The 25,765-nt window shown below is 31.4% G+C and overlaps 2 protein-coding genes across 3 annotated transcripts in view; one reads left to right on the top strand and one right to left on the bottom strand.

Annotated features, from left to right (window-relative positions):
• LOC132721413 (equilibrative nucleobase transporter 1-like) overlaps window positions 1-18,538 on the bottom strand; it is a 30,386-nt gene extending 11,848 nt beyond the window's left edge. The window contains exons 1-7 of one of the 2 annotated variants that reach the window (XM_060705718.1): window positions 18,392-18,538; window positions 4,722-5,274; window positions 2,978-3,101; window positions 2,412-2,504; window positions 1,376-1,574; window positions 638-808; window positions 230-331 (exon numbers count right to left, since the gene is read on the bottom strand). In XM_060705718.1, the coding sequence (XP_060561701.1) occupies window positions 230-331; window positions 638-808; window positions 1,376-1,574; window positions 2,412-2,504; window positions 2,978-3,101; window positions 4,722-5,140 (1,108 nt within the window). In that variant the 5' untranslated portion in view covers window positions 5,141-5,274; window positions 18,392-18,538. Of the gene's footprint in view, window positions 1-229; window positions 332-637; window positions 809-1,375; window positions 1,575-2,411; window positions 2,505-2,977; window positions 3,102-4,721; window positions 5,275-5,997; window positions 6,140-18,391 lie in introns of those variants that run through there. The other variant, XM_060705719.1, reaches the window with a different exon arrangement.
• A 125-nt stretch (window positions 18,539-18,663) lies between these two features.
• LOC132721414 (U-scoloptoxin(05)-Sm1a-like) lies at window positions 18,664-23,440 on the top strand. Its single transcript, XM_060705720.1, has 3 exons — window positions 18,664-18,823; window positions 21,026-21,178; window positions 22,832-23,440. Exons 1-3 carry the CDS (start codon window positions 18,766-18,768, stop codon window positions 23,041-23,043), a joined length of 423 nt encoding a protein of 140 aa, XP_060561703.1. The 5' UTR covers window positions 18,664-18,765; the 3' UTR covers window positions 23,044-23,440.
• The last annotated feature ends 2,325 nt before the right edge of the window (window positions 23,441-25,765 follow it).

Below are 25,765 nucleotides of genomic sequence, written 5' to 3'. Positions count from 1 at the left end.
TTTATGTCTTACTTTGCCACTAACTTTATTGATTTTTCCATCCTTAAAATATCAAGCTATTACATACATGTAATCCCACATTGTATAATACAATACCTGTATATAAAATATTAAACTTGAATTCCTACCTTCAGCATTAAACTAATTGAATATACTAGTTTTAAGTCTGGAAATGATGATTAATTTATGATCAAACTTTGTTGACATATCATATAGATAATAGAATTACCTGAGAATACTCTTTTCTGTGAATCATAAACTATCCCAGAGAGAAATGAGGTCAACAGTCCACCCATCATGATATAGAAGCATATATCTGTGAAATAACTTACTGAAAACAAAACAATACAATACATACTTATTACTTAGTTCATTTCAATGAAAACTGTACATATTTGAAAACATGTTTTATCTTATATACATTATTATTTATATCATTACAAACTATATATTGTTTTACTATATTTTCAATATTAAACATGGGAACACTTGTAAAATCTGAAGGACTTAAACTAGCTTAAAGATTGTCATTTATAATAAATCTAACAACTCTGTAGTTTATTTCTTCAAGTTTTTGTTCAAACTTCCATACTTTCAAACTTCCATACATAGAGGAGCAAGAGTCAAAATAACCAACCTTGTTTCTCATCTCCATCTAAGATTCTATTTAAATATGGATTAAGTGTCCCCAAAATGTAATAGAATCTGAGTTGTAGAATACATAGCCAGATGACATGTGTTATAAACTTTGTCTGTTTTAGGCAACTCAATAAACTTGGTAATTCTGTTTTAGCAGCAGTTCCCTCCCCTGTAATAAATTAAACATATTAACATTATCGATATTTTCTTGAAAGAGGTATGATTCCCTTTCTACAGCATTAAATGACTTAATTATGACTGACAAAGCCACTGCTTGTATTTATTAATACAAAATCATACAATCAACATACCAATTACTAAATTATACACGATAAAACAATTAATATTCACATGACCAATATATCTACAAATCACATTGTAGAGATGATACTTTTACTGGCATGTGACTAAAGATTGTTATCTAAGGATAAAAAAGACAATTTCCAACAAAATCTATCGCATACATCATTGAACTAAGGCAAAATCAAAACATTTTTCCATAAATGCTAAAACACACAGATTCTGGTCTGGTGAGCAAACAAAGGCACAATACATTTTGAAATCGCTGAATTTTTATTCAAAAATTTCCTTTGTCTTATATCAACGCTATAAACCATTTTAAAGTAGATTATAATAATGTTACAAAGAAAGAGTTTCTATCTAATTAAAGGAAAAAGATGTAGTAGAAGAAGTAATGTGATAATTTAACATATACATGTACAGTAAAGACAAGCACCTGTTTGATTATTTTGCTTCAGAAGTTCTATCCCAGCTTCACCATCTTCAGGAATCTCTGATTCCATACCTTGCTTTACAACAGGTTTTGATATGAAATCTTTTGGAAGGAAGAAAAATGTGCTGACCAAGAAAAGGGAATGCATTACTGTGATAATAATAAACATGTTCATTCTGCTGAAACCATTCTCATATGCAATCTGAAAAATACAAATTCTAATCTACAATATCTAATTTATGATATATCTTTATTAACAATTTCGAGTACAGTTCCAAAACCTGGCTGATTATCTCTAAAACAAGAATTGTCAAAGGGACAGCATACTCAACTTTTCTCAGTGCATTTTGTGAGAATGGCATGAAAACGTTTTTTCAGTGTGTTTAGGTTCAACTATTTTTTTTTCAATATGAGCAAAATTTCTGGAATCACAAAGGAGAATAATTAAGTAAAAATTTCAAGCTAAAGTAATGGGTCTTTGTCAGTGATCTCAAAGTCGTACCCTGACAACATATGTGAGATTTCAAGTGGAAACCTTTCATAGTAAATTAGAAAACAATTATGTATCCAAAACTTTAACCAAGACTTTCGCAAATAAATCCAAAATGATGTAGGCAGTGAATTTTCATCTTATACAACAGAGGCCTTTAAAAGGCTCTTCCCACTTTTCTTTAAAATCATGCAGTATTCCCAAAAATCTGAACCTTCACCAGCTTTTTTGCTTCCCAAATTAGCAATTTTAGCATTATTTTTTCCCAAATTCAAGAGGCTAAGGTCTCTTTCCAATAGAGTGAGAAAAACCACTGGCTGTTTTAGGCGGCATCCAAATTCTTCCAAATATACAAAAATTGGATGATATTTGATTTCACTCTAGATCACTACTTAGAAACAGTCTGTCCTTAAATCAGCTATAATCTGCAACAAAACTAACTTTCAAAGTGCCCCAATTTGATATTTTGCAAAACATTTTTTTCTGATTTTTAATTAGCATAAAACATGTATTCGTAACAAATACATCATACACAGAAAAAATACTGACCTTGACAATAAGCATGACAGCAGATGACATATCAAACCCACCACACAGTAACCCTACGACTGATGAACTTCCTGCCAAAAACAAATTGGATACCTGAAATAAGATTAACTTTTGCATTTTATATTCTGACCTACATACATTATTATGTTAATGTGATAGACAAGGTCTAAATCAGCAATATAACTGCTTAAAGACAGAGTTAAAACCATTCTGCTCAATATATAATATTTTCAAATTAAAACATATCATACACAAGGAAAACATTTAGTAATCACTTAAATTGATAGACTATGAATACTTGAGAAATCTAGTCTAGGAGCATGTCCCTATATGGGTAGTTAATCAGTAAAGTCAGGTAAATTTCCAAAACCGGACCCTCTGAAACCAGAATCCTCTGAAATCCCAACAATTTTTAAAGTCCTATTTTATTCATAAATATCAATAAATATATATATATAACTTGAATCCTCTAAAACTCTTTTAAAAGACTTTTGTCGAGTCCAAGTTGGACCAAGCAGCTTCTGGTTTTCAGAGTTATTAAGTGAACACTTAGAGACTTTGATTACCTGCGTGTTTGTTACTAAGATAGGAAGACCACCTGTACCCATCAGAGACAGTCCTGGAAACATCAACCATGGATTCTCCTTGCTAATAAATGCCATCATTAACGTACCAGACACAAACATTGTACTAAAATATACAAGCTTTATTGTTACATAATATTCATATATTCATTGTCAATACTTTTCCTTTACTGGAGAAATACCTCAGGTAACCCTTTACGCATTTGCCATTACTTCAGATACACACAGGCATCTGAGTAGACCTCCAAACTTCCATTAGCTCACATGACAGAATCCAAAGCCCATGGTTTGATCCAAAGCAACAGTGAGTGGTCACTGGTGAGATGCAAGTTATTCAACCTTACCATTCCACCTGAAGGCAGCAATTGTTAATTCATCAAGTAACAAAGCTAAAAGACAGAATGCTAGGACCAGCAAGGTGGCCTGATTTCATTCTGGTTGTATGTAATTTTCAAAACTTATACTAACCAAGTTATATGTAATTGCCTGCAAAATAAATCAATTTCCAACCTCTGCAATGATTTTATTCAATAATGCAGTGTCGGTAAAAAATAACCGTTTTAAATTCAAATGTTTATAAATAGTCTTACAACATCCACGTCAATATGTTTAATAAACTTTAGTCAACAAATACCAGACAGTCTATATCATGATGTGAGAGCCACATGTTATAACATTCCATTACTGTATAGCGCATTATATCTGCGGTGTCAAATGTTGGCGTTTTTTAAAGTGTTTTGAATTGGCGGGGTCATAAATTGGCGCAAACGCTTTTAGACCGCCAAATTAAAACACTTGTTGGCATAAATATGGGGTCATGAATTGGCGATTACAAATAAAGAATAAAAAAAATAAATAAAAATAACACCGGTCACGCAGTAGTTGACTGTCCTCGTTTATTTTACGGCATACGGTATACCTATGCTTGGTCACCTTTATCTTTACATCGTGCTAATTCTGAACGATTTTAATAAAAACATGAACTATTTTTGTTATTATTTGTATTAGGTGTAAATATGGTACCGTGTGGTAACTGGACCATGGAAGAGAAAGGTATGCCCTATTATCCTGCAGTCTTTAAAGCGTGAAAAATTGTTCACGGTCACCACAACTGACTGCTATATAATTACAGTTATCATTAGTTTTATTTCAAATTATGAAACATAACAGTGAAAACAAAACAAATACTAGTTTAGATTTAGATTTGTTTCTCGTCGTGTGATCATCTTGGTAATAAATACAGTATATAGATATATAATTAAATGAGTTTCGTACCAAGACTTAAAAATAAACAAATTCTTTTCAGCTTACTTGTAATGTTTATTTTTATTACAAATAATCAAGGGAGATTACTCGGACAAACCAAAGCTATTTTACCATGAGTTGTCTACCTTTCAAAGAATAATGGCAATGATCTAAAATGGCGGTGCTTTAAATTGGCGGTGTTTTGAATTGGCGCTACTGACCCTGACCGCCAATATAGCCAAATATAAACCCCCGCCAAAATAAGTACTTATACAGTATGTATTAATAAATTCTATCAAAACTTAAAACTAACAGCTAGATTGTACAAAATGTTATGTTTTTTCTCTCCTTTTTTCTGCAACTTACTTATTACCCATTCTTATATTATTGTGTTATTAAAAAGTGATCTAAGACATGCACATCTTCAGCAATCCTTAACAATATTATACATTTTTGTATAAAGCATGAATGTTCTACTTACAAGGAAATTAATCTTGTTACTCTAGTTCCAAACCGGAAATGGATATAACCCAAGACAGCACAGCCAATACAGAACATGGCAGATCCAACAGTAAAACATAGCGCCATTTTACTGTCCTGGGGTTTACATGGTTGCTTCTTGGCAGAGACTTCAGACATATTTGATGATGTTGTTGTAGCATTTAACATTACCACATTCACTACTGATGATTCACTATTATTCACAGAATAAGTTAGGAAAGAACTATTAACTGTATCTTCACATAAGTCAGCGTATATACCTTCAGATTTCAGTACAAAGTTTATAGAAGCCCATCCATATAAAAGTCCAGCAAAGAACAAACATTCCATGAACGCCCATCCGGCAACCAGCCATTTCTTCCAGCCTATATCACCTTTACTTGTATCAGATAAAACCATGGTGATATTCTTGTTGTACTCACTAAACAGAAGTACAAGTATCTTATGTTTAAAACTGTCAAGTCATTAATCTTGTTATCCTTGATCTATACCTTGATATTCATCCCTTGTAATTCATATCATTGAAACCATGTCTGAAAGTAGAAAAATTATGCTAAATAATATCAAAATTGTAATAAAATCTTGATAATAAGTTTCTTGTCCTAAAGATATGAATAACAAAATATATGTCTTACTATTAAACCTTGATAAAAACAGACAAACGAAACAAATTAAAAGTACAATGTCCTGTTTTAGCAGGAAATAATGTGCATAGTGTAGTAAACAATGCAGGTTTTATTTTTATATCTAAACCATCATGAAACTTCCAAACTTTATACAAAACAGGGACCAATGAATTCATACAATATATATATACAATTGTTATGTTGTTGTTTAGTTGTTTTTTTAACTAAAGATACATGCCTCGAGATGAGAAAATTTTTTTTTCAACAAAAAATATTTTGAGAAAAAGGTTCCAAGATCTTTCCAAAAGTAAAAATACTCACAATTCTAGTAATGATTTACTTGTTATATGCAAAATGACTGATTTTGCAGTATTTTTCACCATATTTCTACTGTGTGACTAATGCAGTTAGGGTTATTGTTACATAGTTTGACCTTTATTTTGTAATTTACAATGTGTAAAGTACTTACTTTGTTCACTTGACAATATTTTAATTTTAAATAGATTTTCAAAATTTTCATGAAAATAAGCGTGAATACAGAGGCATGCAGCTTTAAGCTTAAAATAAAAATTACAATCAATATAATACTAGTATAATGTACACAAACCTAAAAAAAAATTAAAATCTTACTAAAGTTTAAAGTAAAGTCCTGTATTCAGCACAGATTTAGCTACACTGTGAAGTGTTAAACATTGTTTGATGTACTTAGTTAAATGTCAAGCTGAGTGATGACAACAATTTAGTATGAAAAACAAAATCCCAGTACTTGCACATTCATTTGCAAAAACACTTTCACCAGCTAAAAACACTTTCACAGGTAAAAACACATCAACAGGTAAAAATTATTTAACTGAAAAGAAGCAGACGCCATTATAGTGATGTCCAGCTGTGCAAATTTGTTGAGGTGGTCATTCAATTTTTTGAAAATATACATGTATCTTTTATACAAAACTAATATAGTTTTAGCATGAACTCTGAAAAATGATATACTGTGCTGTGTAATTCTAATAGATTTATGTCACTTCAAGCATTATAAAGGTCTCATTGATAATGTTCATTGATGCAAACCACTTTTCTTTATTAAATTATCTACTATAATTGGAGATGATGTGAAATATTTTTCTATCTCATGTGTATACACAACTTATTAATCTTTACATTACTGTATCTGTACAAGGCCAAAATCATTTACAGCTTTGAAAAACACTAGGGTTGCTAGATACAAAAACACTTTCCTTTTATAACAAAAACAATATGACATTGTATCAGTGAGTTAATAATGACATTGAAATTTTGGTAACATAAATGTGTGCCTTTAAAATGTATAATCACTCTGTTATTTTGAGAATAAAACTGTTTAATTATATTTATAATTATATACTATTTAATCTGCTATTGACTGTTTCGGGTGTATTTTGCTGTTGTTTTGTTTCGATTTATTTGTTTGTTTTTTTTGTGTTAACCCACACCCTTATGTGCAGTGTCTCATATTATTGTAAATGAATACATGTATAACTACACTGCAGTTTGGAGATAATTGTACATGTATATACTTGAACACAGTAATTACAGAGTATTCTCCTTTTCGTACATACCTAAAGTAGAATTCCTTTAATATTTCTGCAAAAGTTCTAATTCCAATACATCCATTCAAAAGATAAAGAGCTGGACACAATTTTTTTAATGCATATAAATATATAATGACTATGTGTGACCTTGAAATTGATCCGAGAAGGCAAGTGCTCTAAATTATATAGTCTAATTATGGTGAACATTTCAACTGGAAAGTTTCGGTTTTCTTCAATTCCATTCAAAAGATACAGAGCAGGTACAAAATTGTTAAAAGACAGATGGATGGCATGTAAAATAGGGACTTGGAGAGATAAGCAAATATTGGGAGATTGGTTCTTCATATTGCCACTAATTTGTGATAATGAAAATACCTACTTTCATTAACGTGAATCTATTGGTATAAAGTGTTGCATCTTTATAAATTTACACATGTATGTCTAAACAAGAGCGTTCAGTGATCACATGTGTCGCCTCATGATGGCCAATTTCATGTTTGGACAAGTTTTGTGACAGACGGACAGACAGACAGACAGTGCACAACTAGACTTGGTACTGATCATTCCTGAAAAGTTTGGATAAAATTGCACTAGTAGTTTATGAGGATTAGTCCGGACAAGCTTTTGTGTATCTGGCAACACAAATAAAAAACACCTTTTTATCAAAGGGCCATAACTCGGCCAAAAATCATTCAACCAGAAAACCCGTGCAATCTGGGCAAGGACTTGAGCTACAGATCAACCCTGTAAAGTTTCATTGAAATTGCATTAGTGGTATAAGAGAGGTAGTCCGGACAAACTTTAAAAATAAAAATTATTAAAGGGCCATAACTCTGACAAAAATCATTGAACCGGAAAATGCTGACAATATGCACAACTAGACTTGGTACTGATCATTCCTGTAAAGTTTGGATGAAATTGCACCAGTAGTTTATGAGAAGTAGTCCGGACAAGTTTTGTGACAGACGGACAGACGGATGTTCTCACAGGACAGTAATTATGTGGCTACTCTATTGTTCTCTCTATTGTTCTTTTTAGCCACACAAAAGAAAATAGCCACATAAAAGCATTACGGAATGAATGACATCAAAGAGAAAGAACAGTTACCTATTGTCCCTCTAGCCACTTAATTACTGTCTTGTGAGTGCGGACAGACAGACAGACGGACAGACAACGGAGAAATGATCCCTATATGTCACCACTACTCTGTAGAGGCGACACAAAAAGTATGTCAATGGTCAAAGACAATACCATTCAGGTCAATCAGCTATGGTCATAGCACTATGTAACCATATTACCATATGTTTGGGTGATGTATGTAAAGCAATTATGTGCCAGGAGGTTATGTTCTTTTTTTTATCAACCATTGATATGTTTCTTATGTTATTTACTAACGTTTTTATAAACGACAATCTATTATGTTTTTTAATATATTGAAAATAGACAAAAACAAGAGCTGTCAGTTGGGCAGCATACTAAACTATTTGAGTTTAGAGTAAAACAACAGCCTTGATAATGAAGCTATAAACAAACCTAAAGGGCCAAGATAGACCTGGATTGCTCACCTGTGACAGATTGCAAGAAAAGGTATAAAAAAATACCCAATGTATAAAACAGTAATGAGGTCACTTTTGGTTTGCTGTTTTTTACACAAGCTGTATAAGGTAATTTTGAAAATATTTGTAACAAGAGGGCCATGATGGCCCTGAAATCGCTCACCTGAAATAAAAGCTCTACATGACAATGAACAAGTAATATTGTAAACGATATGAAATCTAAATTCTAAACTGATATCACAAAGTTCATATTTATATCTGAAATACTGCATGTGTAAAAGCAGAGCTCCAGATAGCGTGCGTATAAGCGTAAAATACGCATAGAAAATCTTAAATACGCATCACTTTCAAAATTCGTGCGTCACAGTTATGCACAACAAAATGAAAATACGCTCGTATGTCAAAATTTATGCGTAAAAGAATAGAAGTGTAAACATTTGATATGTAGAAAGAAAATGTTTTGAGCATAAAATACAGTATATTTCCATTTAATTGCATTGAAAACAAAAAATTCTGTTGTCAACAACGCATGTTAAAAACGAAAGTAGCAGGAAATACAGAAGGGAGGTAACTCCCGTAGATCTATCAACCTGTGAAATTATTGATGAAATTTGTGCCAGATAATCATCGTAGGAGTTAACACAGTATTAAGTTTGTTTAGGCATCTATTGACATACTCAATATAAACAAAAATATATTTTAATAAAATTTCTTTAACTTTAACAAAATAACATGTTATTCACCTGCAGTTTTGTACTCAATATTTTCGTACCCAGTCTACAGTTACGGACAATTTTCTCTCAGACCAATAATTTTTTTTAAGGAAAGATAAAAAAATCTTGTTTATGTTTCTTTAATTCTAATTTCAACTATAATTGTTCAAACTGGAGTACATGATAAGGTACATGCCAACAAAAATAAAGAAAGAAAAATATTGACTCCTAGAAAATAAAATAACTTGAGGGCTTCCACTAGTGGAAGTTTGGGAGTCTTTTATTCCTTCAAGTGGCCTGTGACTTCCAAAAATCAATACTTTCCTTCTTTACCTATATAATGTGACTTCCAATATCAGAGATTTTGAAGTCTTTGACTTCCAAATTTTGAAAATGGAAGCCCTGATAATTTTGCTGTGTATCCTAAACTTGAGTTCCAGTATACTCTGGAAGTCTGACTTTACATGGCATGTTTTGTATTGTTTCACATTAAATCAGTATTTAATTTGTAAAGGTTTTTCTAAAAAAAGAAAATAAACAAACAAACAAACACAACAATAAGTTTAATTTGTTTATAAAAAATGCAAAATGCTTTTTTGACAGATTTTACCCCTTAAGTTTTTCAGAATTTGCATTTTACCCCTCACTCTAAATTTTGAGGGGTAAAAACCCCTTGGCCAAAAAAATTATCTGGAGCTCTGTAAAAGCATTATGCATTGGATGCTATTGCTAAGGGAAAACAACAGTTTCAAAAGATGTGTACTTATGTCACGGGTCGATTTATGAACAATTACTATAACAAATAAATCGAGCCTTGACACTTTTAAGGAAAATCAATGACCCTAGGGGATGGGGCAATTATTGACCGTTGAACAAACTTGGTAAACATTCACTAAAATATGTTTCCTGCTAAATATCTGAGACTTAAGCTCTAGATCTTTGGGGTTTTTACAAGAAGATTTTTAAGTTTTTACAATATACATATAAGGAAAATCAATAACCTCCTTAAGAGAGGCCAATTTTGCCCCAAGAGCTTTTATTTGAACAAACTTGGTAGATACCCATAAGAAGCTTTTTCATGTTTAATATCTAATGACTAGCTCTTTGGGTTTATCAAAATCAGATTTTTTAAGTTTTTACTATATAAATGTATTAATTAAAAGAAAATCAATGCCCCCTCCCAAGCAGGACCAGTTTTGGCCCCAGGGCAGAAGCTGTTTCATGCTACATACTTAAACTCTGGTTATTTGGGTTTTTTAAAGAATATTTTTTAAGTTTTTACCATATATAAAGTCATGCACTTTCCTTATATGTTTATAGTCCAGATAGCGTGCGTATAAGCGTAAAATACGCATAGAAAATCTTAAATACGCATCACTTTCAAAATTCGTGCGTCACAGTTATGCACAACAAAATGAAAATACGCTCGTATGTCAAAATTTATGCGTAAAAGAATAGAAGTGTAAACATTTGATATGTAGAAAGAAAATGTTTTGAGCATAAAATACAGTATATTTCCATTTAATTGCATTGAAAACAAAAAATTCTGTTGTCAACAACGCATGTTAAAAACGAAAGTAGCAGGAAATACAGAAGGGAGGTAACTCCCGTATAAAAATGATAAGGACATGTGTGAATTGAACAAAATACTTGCTGACGAAATACTGAAATTGCAAAGTTTGAGAAATGTGACTGTTACCACCAGTGAGATTATTGAACCACAAGGGACACTTGATAACGATATTTCATATTCCAAGGAGGAGCCTTCTGCTAGCCTAACTGCTAAGGTGGCCCCCCTTGCAGTAGTTTTATTTCAGATAAGGTGCAGACGTTGAAACAGACAAGATCTATCAGCAAGATGTGTAGCATGTGTGCAGACGGGCGTGAAATAGTGGACGATGATGTGATTCAGTGTTCTAACTGCTCGGCTTGGTGCCACTTTGTGTGCACCAGACTACCACGGTATCAACTTTATGTATATAAGACATCAACACGAAAATACACATGTGAAGTGTGTGCGAAATGTCCAGAGGATTTCATAAAAACTTGAAAAGAAAACCCTTACGAAACAGGCTAGTGACAATGAAAGGAAAAGTTATGAATCAAAATCAACACAGTCTAGTTACATTGAAATAAACAGTCATGAATCTAAATCAACACAGTGTAAGTAACATTGAAATGAAAAATTGTGAATTAAAGTCTACACAAACAGCTGCAGAAACTACTACTTACCAAAATAATGAAAGTTTAGAAATTGGACTTGTGAAAATTCTCGACCAGGTGTCAGAGGTGAACAAAACACCTGCAGAAATTAGATGTACCAAATGACATTCAAGATTTACGTAAAGAACTTGAAAAAACAGCGCTGAATGCAACACAAGATCAAATGTTGAAAAACAATTTGAAAGTAGAGAAAATAGAGAAAAGTCAAAAAATAGTCAGTTAATCATTGAACTAGAGAAAGAAAAAGCAAAGAACAGTAAACTGATTATAGAAATGGAACTTGAAAAAGCAAAGGAGAAATCAAGATACAGTAAACTATTGTATGAATCAGAGACTGAAAAGGTTGAAACTGAAAATGAGATTGAGTCAAATAACGTTAAACTATCATGTCAGGAAAAATCTCAGAATATCTTCCATACTGAACTGAATATGATGGAAAAACGATTTAAGCAGAAATGTGACGACATAGTTGAACAAGATAATTTGATTAGAAACCTGAAGTGTCAAATTAAAAAAGCTGGATGAGGAAATGTTAAGTATAAAACTCTCGTTAAGTGCTGATAATGCCACTCAACCTTGGGAAACTGTCGCTGTAAACAATAACAAATCAACCACAACACAAACAAATGAAAAAGTCACGAAAGCAACAGAGACTCTTGAGCAAAAATCAACATACAAATACAGACAAGAGAAACAATCAAGATAGACGGAAATCAAATCATAGCCAGGATAGCATTAACAGAGACAAACCGACCATAATAGGAAAGAGATACTCAGATCAGTCAAAAAGTAACACCCATAACAAACACATGTTGATGGTAGGAACTTCAAACATTAAATATCTCAGTGCAAAGTACATGGCTGACTTTGGGAGAAATAATCTGTATGTAAAAGAAACACATCAGATATTCTTTGAAGGACACAAAAGATTTTATAAAGGATATGAGGGAATTCAGCCCGACATGCTTTGCATACCTAGTAACCTGTAATGACCTGGAGAAAAATAAATGTGACGACATAGTCCGAGATATGGAAGACCTTATCGATACCACAAATACTATGTTTGGCAATAAGCCTATTGTCATATCTCTACCACTACAAGGAAGGAGAGGGACATCAACTTGAAGGCGCAACAAGTGTCGGCGGCTTTCAGAAACAAGCTCTCAAGATTCCAGAATGTGACATTCAGTGACAACTGTAACCTTACATATAGGGGACTACCCTAGAATGGAATACTGTGTGATAAGAAACATCTATCAAGGTGGGGAACAGAAACCTTAGCAAGAAACCTGAGGGATGACTTTGCTGAACTGGTGATTAAGGGACAGTAGATAGCCTATAATGTGACAATTAATAGTAATAAATTTTTATACATGTGTATTAAGATCATAATATGTTGTTTTGTAATATCTAGCAACCTTAATAGTATAAATTTGTATACATGTGTATTAAGATCATAATATGTTGTTTTTGTAATATCTAGCAACCTGAGTCATTATTTACTGTTGCTCTAAGCAGTACTTTTTTAGTAAATATAAATATATATTTTTTTTTCTTTCTCTAAGTCTTAACGAAAATAAATTAATAATAAAAATAAGATAAAATAAATGATAGTATTGATTTTTAAACATTAATTTAAAAATGTATCAGAATCTCTAATTTCTATAAGATCTCGCTCTATGTGAACAGTCAATTTAACAAGTAATGTAATTTTGTTTTGTCAATGTATTGGCTAATGTTATATGAGTCAGTATTTACAATTAAAGGTAAATAAATGTTAGATGGTTGTACTGTATATTCAGTAAAATTCATTCTATTTATGAAGAATTTATCATGTGTTAAGTGTTAACATTTAGGAGCAGTAACATTCTCCATGGCAATTATTTGTCTTAATTGAGGATATCTCACATTATACTTACATTTGGAGAATTTTAATGATGTTTAGTATTTTAGGAAGTTCAAACATGATTTGTTGACACTTTGCCTTATGAGGCCGACTACAGTTATTTGGTTGTTTGTTACTGTTGTATAGTTGTTACTTAATATGTATCAGAAATTTGGGAAGTTTTTTAAAGGATTGGATGCTGGAATGTTTAATGGTCTGACAAATAAGCTTACAGAAAAGGAATTTATTAGAAGTATTGAAGGTTATGATATTCTCTGCTTACAAAGAGCAAAATGTGATAAAGAAAAGGGTATTTGCATTGATGATTATGTGACTCATGCTGTTTTATAGACCAACAGAGAAAAATTATCCTGTGTCTGGAGGAATGTTATTTTTACTTAATCCTGGTATAATCTCAGGCATTACAATATCTGAAAATACATTGTAGTGAAATTCAATGGTTGGAAACTATGTAAACATTATTTTTTTCATTGGAAAAATGATCTTTATATTTTGCTTTAACTTATAATGGCACCAGAACACTCTTCATAATGTATTAAGACATAACTTAGACATTTTATCCATTATTGAAAAAGATATAAGCATTATAGAAATTTAGGAGATATTATGCTTTTTGGGGCGATACAAATGCCAGAACAGGAGTTGAAAATGATTTTTTAGATGCTAATTGTACAATTTGCCTGCCCCATTTTTGAAGGGAATACTGGGTCATTTCTGAAAAGAAAAGCCAAGATAGTGTTTGTAATAGTAGAGGTAAGGGAATTCATTGATCTTATGCTTATCTGCAAACTTAGTTATCTTAAATGGGCGGACTTTTGGAGATTTAGGTGGGAAAGCCCACAATGTTTTCAGTAAATGGAAATAGTGTTGTTGATTATTGTGTTGTTAATGATGAGCTATTTGATAAAGTTTTGTATTTTCAAGTAGAGAACCATATTCCTTTTTAAGTGATCATGGCTAAATTGGAATGTAAAAACTGTATGCAAAAATTCAAAACTGTTAACATTGAAAGTACGCTTTTAGATATGCCTACATCCTGGAAATGGACAGATACGTGCTAGTTTAGATTTTAAAATTGCTCTTTCCTCTATTGAAATTAAACAGAAAATTGAGAGTTTTGACAGTGATCCTTTGCAAAATGTTGATCAAATGGTAACTAATCTTTAATGACATTTTGTATACTGCCTGTAACAAATCAATGAAGAAAAAAGTTAAAAAGTTAAGAAACTAGACCGGTCCAGTAAAAAAGAAATGGTTTGATAGTGACCTTAGTATGATGGCGTAAAGAATTACTACGCAGAAGTTCACTGTATTCTAGAAACCCGTATGAAATATTTTAAAAGGATCAATTCTATAAGTATAGAAAATTTATAAACGTTGTTGTAAGTCAAAAGAATAGAATACTTTTAAAAAGGGTATTATTTCTAGATTAGATAGTATGTTAGGTAATAATCCATCTGAATATTGGGAATTAGTTAAAGATCTTAAGGAGGAAGGGGCCTAGCAAATGATCCTGCTAATAAGATATCGGCAGACGGAATGGATAAAACATTTTACAAATCTTTTTTGTGTAAAGAAGGAGTTTGAACATATTGACAAGAAATATGCTGATTTACTACAAATTGTTTTGAAAAAATGAAAACCTTCAATGAGCTAGACTTTTGCAATTTCTGAAAAAGAAATATCCAAAGCCATTTCTTCATTGAAAAACAAAAAATCTGCTGGTCTTTGACTCCATTACTAATGAAATGATTAAAGCTAGCCAAAGTTTTCTTTTGTCAAGTTTTAAAAAATTGTTTAATTGTATACTTTCAAGCGGTGTTTATCCATCTTCATGGAAAGTTGGTTATATTAAAGCAATTCATAAAGGTGGTGATACTAATGACCCCAACTGCTATAGGGGTATATCTGTTATGCCATGTCTATCAAAGGTATTTAATTGTATAATGAATAATAGATTACAAAAATTTATAGATAATGGAATTATTAATGAAGCACAGATTGGGTTTCAACCCAATTCCAGAACATCTGATCACATGTTTTGTAGTGAAAACATTAATAGATAAATTTTTCAGCAAGGGAACTAAATTATATACATGCTTTGTTGATTTTGCAAAGGCATTTGATAATGTTATTCACTCCCTTCTTTTGTATAAACTATGTAATACTGGTATATCTGGACCTTTTTCAACGTTGTTAAAAACATGTATTGCTCAAATGTGATGCACATAAAAGTTGGTAATAAGTTAACAGAAACATTCTCTCCCAGATGGGGGTGCGTCAAGGGGACAATCTTAGCCCAAATCTTTTTAAGATGTTTATTAATGACTTGCCAGCTGTATTTGATAGTAGTGATGACCAAGTGTGTCTAAATGATGTAAAAATTAGTTGTTTGTTGTATGCAGATGATTTGTTATTGTTGTCAACTTCACCAAAAGGTTTACAGAATTGTTTGAATAAGTTATCAACATTTTGTGACAATAATGGTCTTATAGTAAATCTTAAAAAGACAAGTATTTTGACCTTTTGTAAAAGTGGAAGGCTTTCTAGTGAGAAATTCTACTTTAAGGGAACTGAAGTTAATCATGTTAAAAGTTATAAATATCTCGGAATTATTTTTGCATCATCTGGTACTTTCAGTTACTGCCAAGATGATCTTTATAAAAGAGCACTGAAAGCAAGTTTTAAGATTAGTAAGGTTTTTGGTCAGCTACACCAAAATGTTGACACTATCATCCATCTTTTTGATCATACTATTAAACCCATTCTTCTGTATGGTAGTGAAATTTGGGTATACCAAATATTAGTAGTTCTATTGTTAAAAAAACAGATTATGTGTTGTTGAAATCCTTTGGAAATATGTCCTGTGATAAGATGCATGTGAAATTTTTAAAATATATTCTGGGTGTACACAAAAAAACATCAAATGAGGCAGTATGTGGTGAACTAGGACGGTATCCACTATTTATTGATGTAATATGTAGTTATGTTAAGTTTTATCAAAGACTGCTAAGTGGAAATGTTAGCAAATTACTGTCTGCTGCCTTTATTGAAAGTCAAACATTATTTACGGATAATAAAGTTTGCTGGGTTTCTTCTGTACAACATTGTTTTAAGCATTTAGGTATATCTGATGCTGGTTTAACCAATAAGAACTTAGTAAATGTTATTAAACTCAAGTTAGTGAAAATGTACCAAACCAACTGGTGTTTGAATATCTCAGGTACTGAAGGGAAACTTAGAACATACTCTTTGTTTAAACAAAGGTTTTGTAGAGAAGTGTACTTTAGCCATATTAAGGACAAAGATATAAGAACTTTCTTCACCAAGTTTAGAGTAAGTGCACACAGATTGAATATAGAAACAGGCAGATATAAAAAGATCCCAGTAAATCAAAGATATTGTAACTGTTGCTCTTCCAATCTTGTAGAAGATAAAATTCATTTTTCCATGTGTTGTACAAAATTTGATAGTAATAGAGAACTACTATTTAGACAAATTGAAATATCAAATAAGAACTTTTGTATGTTGAATAATAAGCAGAAATTTGTTTGGTAAATGTCCTCGGAAGACCCTAGAGTCTTGAATGTATTTTCTAAATACCTACTCGAAATTTATAATAAAAGAAATCTTATGTTAGGTAGTACAAGTAGTAATAAAAATTTGTCAGACCATTGAATGTATATCATTGTTCTTGAATATCGAATGAGTAATAAGTGTTTTTTTTTTGTTAATACTGTTTTATTCATTTACTTCTTATTTTAACATTACTATGCCTGTGTTATTTGTTTTTTCCAATAATACGAATTAAGCTTTAGTTACTTTATTGTCTTCATTTCTACCATACAATACACAAATTGTTGGTTGATATATTTTGTTTCATGCCTTATGTTTTATGCTTGTGATAATATATGTCATATAGTATGACCCTTGATTGGTGAAATAAAATTATTCTATTCTATTCTATTCTATTCTATAAGGAAAGTGCATGACCCCCCCCCCCCCCCCCCCCCCCCTGGCAGGGCAAATTTTGACTACAGGGCTGTCATTTTGAACAAACTTGGTAGACACCCATTAGAAGATGTTTGTTTCATGCTTATTGTGAACATTTGTGCTAAGTATTTTCCAAACCCCTTCATGGATAAGAAAGTTATGGACTGGACACAACATATACTCTCAAATAGACAATGTTGAGCTTTAATTACCAATCGCGACCTTGACCTTGGAGGTAGGGGTCCGGTTGTTGCGTATGACACATCGTCTTAACAAACATTTGTTCCAAGCTATTTCAAATTCCTTTGATAAATGACATAGTTACAGACCGGACACAAAAATGTGATAGACAGACAGATGAACAGACAGACGGAGCCTACATGTTGTATTTCTATATTCCCCTTTTTTTCTTCGAAAAGGCGGAGGACAATTATAGGACCCTGGGGACAGTCGAGTTATTTTGAAACATGGGGCAAGATTTATATTAGTTTTGTAAATGCAAAATGTTTTTGTTCTTGGCATTGGGATTTTTAGATAAGGATATTTTAAAAATATTTTGAAAATACAAGTAAACTAAGTGACCCCCAATTTTCGGCTATTTTGACCCTACAGCTTGAATTTTGTCAAGGTCCATTTGGCAATGCTACATGATAGGGCCCCTAGTACACAAAGGTGGCTTGAAAGGCAGGCCCTTTGCTAAGTTGGCAACAATTACCAGCCTTTAACAGGGCTACCTTACAATCCATCCATATTGTCATTAATCATTTTCCATTTGCTTCAGTCCATATTTAGTGTTGCTCGATACGTGTCACAAAAAAAATTAGATCTTATTATAAGCTTTGCTACCATGTAATGTAAATTTGCAACGATAGGCTAATTCATTTCATAAACAATTATGCAGCCCATTCACGTGGTTTACTATAAATAGAATTGTGTCGCGAAATCTAATGATAAATATGAAAAAACATTTTTTAACGTTTCCGTCAAAACTTTAAATAAATGCAATAGAACTGCTTATAAAACCTTCTTTTATCAACAAATAGCAAAATATGCTTTTATATCTACCACTTGATTCTGTTTTCGGTTTTTTTCGGTGAGATAAAGGTCAAGGCTAGCAGTAGAAGGATAAAAGCCGTACTGTACATGGCACGGTTGAAAGCGAATGTATACATTAATTTATTGTGCAACCTGTGTTTCTGCGAACACTTACAGCATCCTAATTAAAAATTCTTAACCAGCCAATACAAGATAACTATAGTGTTATCATAAATTGGACAGACTGAATAGTCCATTAGAGCTTGTACGGTTTTGTGACGGTTGAATTTCGATGATAACCTCCCCTGAAATGAGTCATTACAGGTACTCACCACAGATGTCGCATTACCCAGGTGTACACAAAAATTGAAAATAATATTTATTGAAAATATTTGCCATCAGAAATGGAAATCCGTATAATCGTCCAGTATTTCTCAGCAATTTTGATCTTGTCTAAAACAGGTACCTGAACTTGAATTAAATCACTTTTAAAGTTAATTACAATTACCTGTAATTACAGGTATGATGTTAAAAGAAGATGGGTGGGGAACTAAAAACAATACGGAAATGCTGTTTTTGCAAAATAAATGCCCTCTACTGTCACTACAGATATTAAATAGGAGACAAGGGATGGATTTTATGCTAACATAGCTTTAAATTGTGCCACTTTTCAAAATTATCTTTCTATCTCTCTTCCTAAATTTAACACCTTTTCAAAGCAGACTATGAGCTAGTTTGAATAGCAATATTAAGTGGGAAATTGTTACTTCTCATTTCTATCAATAATATTAAACAGCTTGTATTTTTAATCAAGTATACACGTAGATCAGTTAATTAGACTTGTCAAAGTAACATCAAATTTGTAGGGCAATGTCTTTTTCCAACAATTTGACAGTAAAAACAGTCTGTAAAATGGGTCAAACCTTTTATGCTTAAAAATTTAATAAGGCTTAGTTTCTGTACATATTTACCATTTGTAACAGAACTAAATAAAAGATTTTACATTTATACTGAGGATTATTTTTTCTCCTTTATGAATATGCTAATCTAATCCATTTTACAGTCCTATATTAGTTATTTTGTTTGCCAGTATTAAATTAAGTTGTAAGTCCACACTAAAAATTGATATTAAAGTTAGCTTTAGGTAACGCTAAGGAAATAGAAGGAAACAGTTTATGGGATTGCCTGAGAGAACATTAGAATATATTAACCTACTAAGTAGTTAGTACCTATTTATCATTTATGTTAGATTGTTGATTTTTTTTTTTTTGGGGGGGGGAGGGGTTTTACGTCACATCAACACAGTATAGGTCATATCGCAAAGTTCCAGCTTTACTGGTGGAGGAAGACCTCAGGTGCCCTTCCGTGCATTATTTCAGGCACGAACGGGCACCTGAGTAGAACCACCGACGTTCTGTAAGCTAGTGGGATAGCTTCCTCACATGAAAGAATCCAAAGTCCCTGTTGGGATTCGAACCCACAGCGGTGAGGGGCAAGTGGTTTGAAGTCAATAACCTTAACCACTCGGCCACGGACGCCCCAGATTGTTGATAATCTCATGTCTAATTTGCTTGAAACTTGGCGTGAATGTATACATATATAATACAAATAGAAAAATCAGGCTCTCCAAGTGCCATCAATATCTTTACACTGGGAATTTAAATTTAACAGTTATTACCCTTTGACTTGTTACTTGATTTTTTTATTAAGGAAACTACCTTTTTGGGCAATTTACATGTACTATGTATCTTGTTTATTGTGATTGGTTAGATTGTAATGAAACTCAGTATAATTGTATATAAATAGTAAGTAAATGATGCTTATCAGAATACAGTAGAATCATGTGTTTTAAAGTTATGGTTCTTTTCTAAAAATTTATAACAGGCATTTTTTAAAAGAACATTGTCATAATACTAATGTGTTAGGTTTTGATAGACCTGGGCACAAATGAGTACATAATGTACTTCATTAATCCAGTGAATGATCAATCAAGTAAAATTTCTTCAAGGTCTATGTGTGCTTTATTGAAATATAACTTCGGTGTGACAGTGATTCTTCAAGAAAAAAATCTTTCTGGAGATAATTTTTAAGCTATTGTGTTAGTTTTTAATCAAATTGACATGAATGTCTTAAATGACATCTGATAATATCTGCAGGATTGTTGTTCATTTATGGTTCTTTAAATTGAACATATTAGAATGGACAGTTTATATAAGCTCAAGTTGACAACTTCTGTCTACTCTTAAATTACATACAGAACAATACATTTGTATATATATAAAAACAGCATTTTAGATTATAGAATCTTAAACAGATAGTGATTTTGTAAGAAAAAAAGTGTAAGATCTTTGTTTTGTAGTTTAACTCTTGCAATTAATCTTTTTTTAAATAATTTAAAATGACTTAATTTGTTTCATAATTAAATTTTTTAGTAGCTGTATTTATTTATTCCAATATCTGTCGAACATCTTTTTCTTTTCATAAGCAAAACAAAGGAAATCATCCATCCAAACAAATACCAGATGAATAAAAAGTTAATTTAATTAAGTTAAATGTATATATTTTTTCCATCTCTGTTAATTACAATATATCAATTGCTTTGTTGTTTCTAATAATTCTAATTATGAAAATATATAGAAAATGTTTGTTTTCCATATATTTCAGGTGATGCATTAAATTGCTACCAGTGTGATTCAACATTGGATCACAATTGCCAGGAGTATTTCAACCATGACAATCCCAATGTTCCACTTAGAGCTACAGAATGCAAGATGTACAATGCTAAATTCTGTATCAAAGCTACTGGACTCTGGGGAGGTATGAATCTTATATTATCTTTATTTGCTAAATAATTTGCTCAAATGTATAATACTTTAATTACAATTATAGTAAGTTTAATTATTTCCAACAAAATCATGAATATTAAATTATACTGAAGATATAAAGATAATTTTCAATTAAAACATATTGAACAATTAAAACATATTGAATATACATAATAAATCTGTTCTAGTTATCTACTTAGTGAAAAAATAGTACATTTGTAATTTAAATGTAATTAAGTTAACTAGAAAGCCTTTTGGACTATATTCCTGTGTTAATTCTCTAAGAAGGATATAATATGATGAAAATATTCATTTATTCACTCTTTTATTATCCCCCGCCGAAAAATTTCGGCGGAGGATATAGAAATAGTCTCTGTCCGTCCGTCCGGCCGTCCTTCCGTCCGACATTTTTGTCCGGAGCATATCTCTAAAAGTATTTGACTTATCAACTTGAAACTTCATAGGTGGATAGACCTCATTGAAGAGGAGTGCAGTGCACAAGAATGATAACTCTACCTTGCATGATTTTTGAGTTATTGCCCTTTGTTATTTTTCAAAATTGATTTTTGTCCAGAGCATAACTCCAAAAGCCTATGAGATATTAACATGAAACTTCATAGGTGCATAGATCTCACTCAGGAGGTGTGCAGTGCACAAGAATGATAACTCTACCTTTCATAATTTTTGAGTTATTGCCCTTTGTTATTTTTCATACCTAATTTTTCACCTGAGTGGAGCATAACTCAAAAAGTGTTTGAGATATCAACATGAAATGTCATAGGTGGATAGATCTTATTGAGGAGGAATGTTGTGCGCAAGAATGATAACTCTTCCCTATACAATTTTTGAGTTATTGCCCTTTGTTTTTTTATGCTATTTTGTCCAGAGCTCATCTCAAAAAGTATTTGAGGTATCAACTTGAAACTTCAAAGGTGGATGGATCTCATTGAGGTGGAGTGCAGTGCTTAAGAATGATAACTCTACCCTGCATTATTTTTGAGTTATTGCCCTTTGTTATTTTTCAAAATTAATTTTTGTCCAGAGCATAACTCAAAAAGCCTTTGAGATATCAAAATGAAACTTCATAGGTGCATAGATCTCACTCAGGAGGTGTGCACTGCACAAGAATGATAACTCTACCTTTTATAATTTTTGAGTTATTGCCCTTTGTTCTTTTTCATACTTAATTTTTCAATTCAATTTTTTTCTCAAAAAGTATTTGAGGTATCAACTTGAAACTTCATAGGTGGATAGATTTTACTGAGGAGGGATGCAGCACACAAGAATGATAACCTACCATGCATTATTTTTCAGTAATTGCCCTTTGTTATTTTCAGCCATCAGTATTCACATAGGTTTCAAATCTGTAATCACTATAGCCATCAGTTTTCATTACCAAAAGACCTCTTAAAATGGAATTATTCTGCTCTACAACATATACATTCTTCCAATGAGCAAACACATTCGGCGGGGGATGGCCATGTTGACATGGCTCTTGTTCTATCAATAAACTGTAGTTGATGCAGTCATAAATACTATCATTACTAAATGATAGCTGCATTTATAACATGAAGATGTTAAAGGTTTTTTTTTCATTTGTGAATGATATCTTGTGTGATGATTAGTTGTCTTCTGTTTATAACAGGTATTGTAGGAACACACAGGTTCTGTAGTTCTCGTGACCTTGGAGACCAATGCCAGGACATGAGGTTTCCTGACCACAGTCGTAAATATCGTGGCTGCATTTATACATGTACTGGTGATGGTTGCAACTCAGCACATGGAATCAACTTTTCATTCACTCTGATGGCTTTGAGTTTGTTGTCAGTTGTTGTTGCCATAGTGATGAGGAGATGAAGCGGACAATGAAAATGAAAGAAAGGTTAAATGTTGTGACATTATGAAATAAAGTTATGTGTGTGTATAGACTGTAACCTATGCAATGGTGAATGAATGTACAATTAAAACAGCAAGTCGGCAAATGTTCTTCTTGTATATAAATGTTTAAGTTACTGATAACACATGTAATGTGTTCTGCTGAAGAGCATTCTAGTATTCTACACTGTATAAGACCTTACAAATGTAGCTTATTGTCATTTCAAGGTAATTTTTTTTGGCATATAGCTGATATTTTGTATCATATTTATATTGGAAAAGTTCACAAACAAAATTCCAAACATTAAATTGAAATTTTAAAAAAAATGAAATTTAAAAATTCATTTTTATTATTAAGTAATACTGGGTGTAATAGGTAAATTGAAAAGAAAAAAAGTCGATTGGTTTAGGCATAACAATGGTTTATATACATGCTCAAGATAGGAGGAGATGAGAATAAATTTAGTCTAACATTTTTGTAATTTTTATTTTTCCCCCTTTTCTAGCAAAAAACACTACAATAACTTTTCCTAAGCTCAAGGGTATAGGACATATTACCAAAATTACTGGTATTAAAAGTCATTGTTATTATTTATACATATTTCATGAGTAAGATTAGTACTGTAGCTTGTATATCACAAATTGCCTAGCTATGAATTTGGAACAGTCCATTCAAAGTTTCAAGAGTTTTTCAAGAGTTTTCAATATCAAAGCTTCCAATAGAATAGAGCATTACATTAATTAGACTGTATGGATGTGCCTGGCTCGATGGTACTGGCGCTAAAGACTAATTACACTTTTGATTTCACCAGTAGGTAAAGGATTAATATAAAACAGATGATATTGACACATGTTATTCCTAATTTCTGTGATTTCTTCAAACTTCAAAACGTTGGTGACATTAACTCAAGTAGTTGTATGCATGACAGGATTTTCATTTTTGTACATGTATAATAGATATGTATGATATAACATGTAAAAACTATAAACATTCCTTTGTAAAATATCCCTATAACAGATTGAATAATATTTTTGTACTTAGATTTTATAAGGTTACCTCTTTATGTATATGTATATATATTTGTAGTCATTCAAATCATTCTCCAATCTGTATATACAGTTACATATAGTGGTACATCATATCATTTTCATTCAACTAAGAAGTGTCTGTAAAATCACATGATAATCTCTGTAAATTTGGATCTGGTTTTGACCTACATGTATGACAACTAATCCCCAATTAATAAATTAATTTTAATTGATTAATACATCAATAATGATTTTCACTATGGCATCAGTATATAAGTCATACCAGCCTGTATATAATAACAACACATTCTGACAACATAAACTTATTGTTTGTTCATAGCTGGTTTGATTTACTTGGGAATTTTAAGCTGTCAAAGTCTATGCTTTTAAAAAGATACCAACTTCATCACAGAGACAAGCCAGTGGTTATGTTCAGTGTTGTTAGCGATTAAAACAAAATTATTATTTTTAGTTGGGTTACAAATAACATGTCACTTTACATTGCCTCCGAACACAAAAGGGTGTTTTATTAGGTAGTTAAATATTTTAATGAACCACTGTTAGCTAGAAATTAAGGTTGCACAAAAAAGAACTAATCAATAAGATTTTTTTTAACAATAAAAATTATTTTATTAAAAAATAAAAACAATTTTCTAGATGTTTGGTTTTAAACATTATTTTATTTATTCATCAAATGTTACAATAAATTTACACCATTTATTTAGAAAAAAATTTTTTATACAAAATCATGGTAAAGTGATTGCCTGTTGAACTGAAACCTTAAAAGCGGTTTTGTCATGGTGTTCACTATTCTTGAGCATATTCTCTAAAATAAAATTTTCTGACATTTTTAAAATCTTTTTGTATTAACATTTCATAATTAATTTCATTTGTATAAGTTTCATTTTTTTACTTTGATTTTTTGGGTGTATTCAATTCAATTATGCCACAGTGTACAAGTGCTAAAAGCCTTTATTAATTTTCATTTAAAAAGATGGTCCTCAAAAAAGAACATTCTTTTCTTTTTTTAAAGAAGAATTATTAAAAAAACTCTTTGGGATATCTTATAAAAATGTAGCTCTGTTAAAAATTTCCATTTAGTTTCAAAAACATTTATTCTGAATCAAGAATATCTATGTTGTAATGCCTTTATAATCCCTACTGTGAGGAAAAAAATGTGTTTTTTTTAATTTTATGAATATTGACAAAAAAAAATGAAATAATTGAAATTTTTCACTTGAAAAAGCCATACAAAAATAAGGTTCGTACTTTTCAAGAAATGAAATCAATTGAAATTAATATTTTTATAATTAGCTATTTAAGGTCCACTTACATTAATAAAACATATCAAAACACAAAATAAAATGATTTATATAAAATCCTTTAATTGTTTTTGTTGTTTCTTATTCTAGTTGTGTCTTGTTAAAAGGGAAGCAATTTATAACTGCTCGTGCTTTGAAGTGACCAAAGTGTCTAATGTTCTTTTACTATTGATCATGTCTAAAAACATTTCTGCTAGAGAATACCTGTTTGTATTAGATAAGGAAGTGGTGATTTTTGTATTATATATTTTATAGTGTAAAGAATCGGTCATGTTAAAATTGAATTATCTCCCTTTATACCCTAACGATGCATATTCATTATGTATGTACCCTTCTACAATTATCCAAAACAA

Source organism: Ruditapes philippinarum, unplaced genomic scaffold, assembly GCF_026571515.1.
Source record: "Ruditapes philippinarum isolate M1 unplaced genomic scaffold, ASM2657151v2 ctg8279_1_1_1_1, whole genome shotgun sequence".
NCBI lineage: Eukaryota > Metazoa > Mollusca > Bivalvia > Venerida > Veneridae > Ruditapes > Ruditapes philippinarum.
This window is presented reverse-complemented; position numbering and strand designations above follow the sequence as displayed.

Coding starts and splice junctions, on each gene's coding strand:
- LOC132721414 (XM_060705720.1), top strand. CDS start 18,766: ATGGAAATCCGTATAATCGTCCAGTATTTCTCAGCAATTTTGATCTTG. Junction 18,824..21,025: donor TTTGATCTTGTCTAAAACAG/GTACCTGAACTT, acceptor CATATATTTCAG/GTGATGCATTAAATTGCTAC. Junction 21,179..22,831: donor AGCTACTGGACTCTGGGGAG/GTATGAATCTTA, acceptor TGTTTATAACAG/GTATTGTAGGAACACACAGG.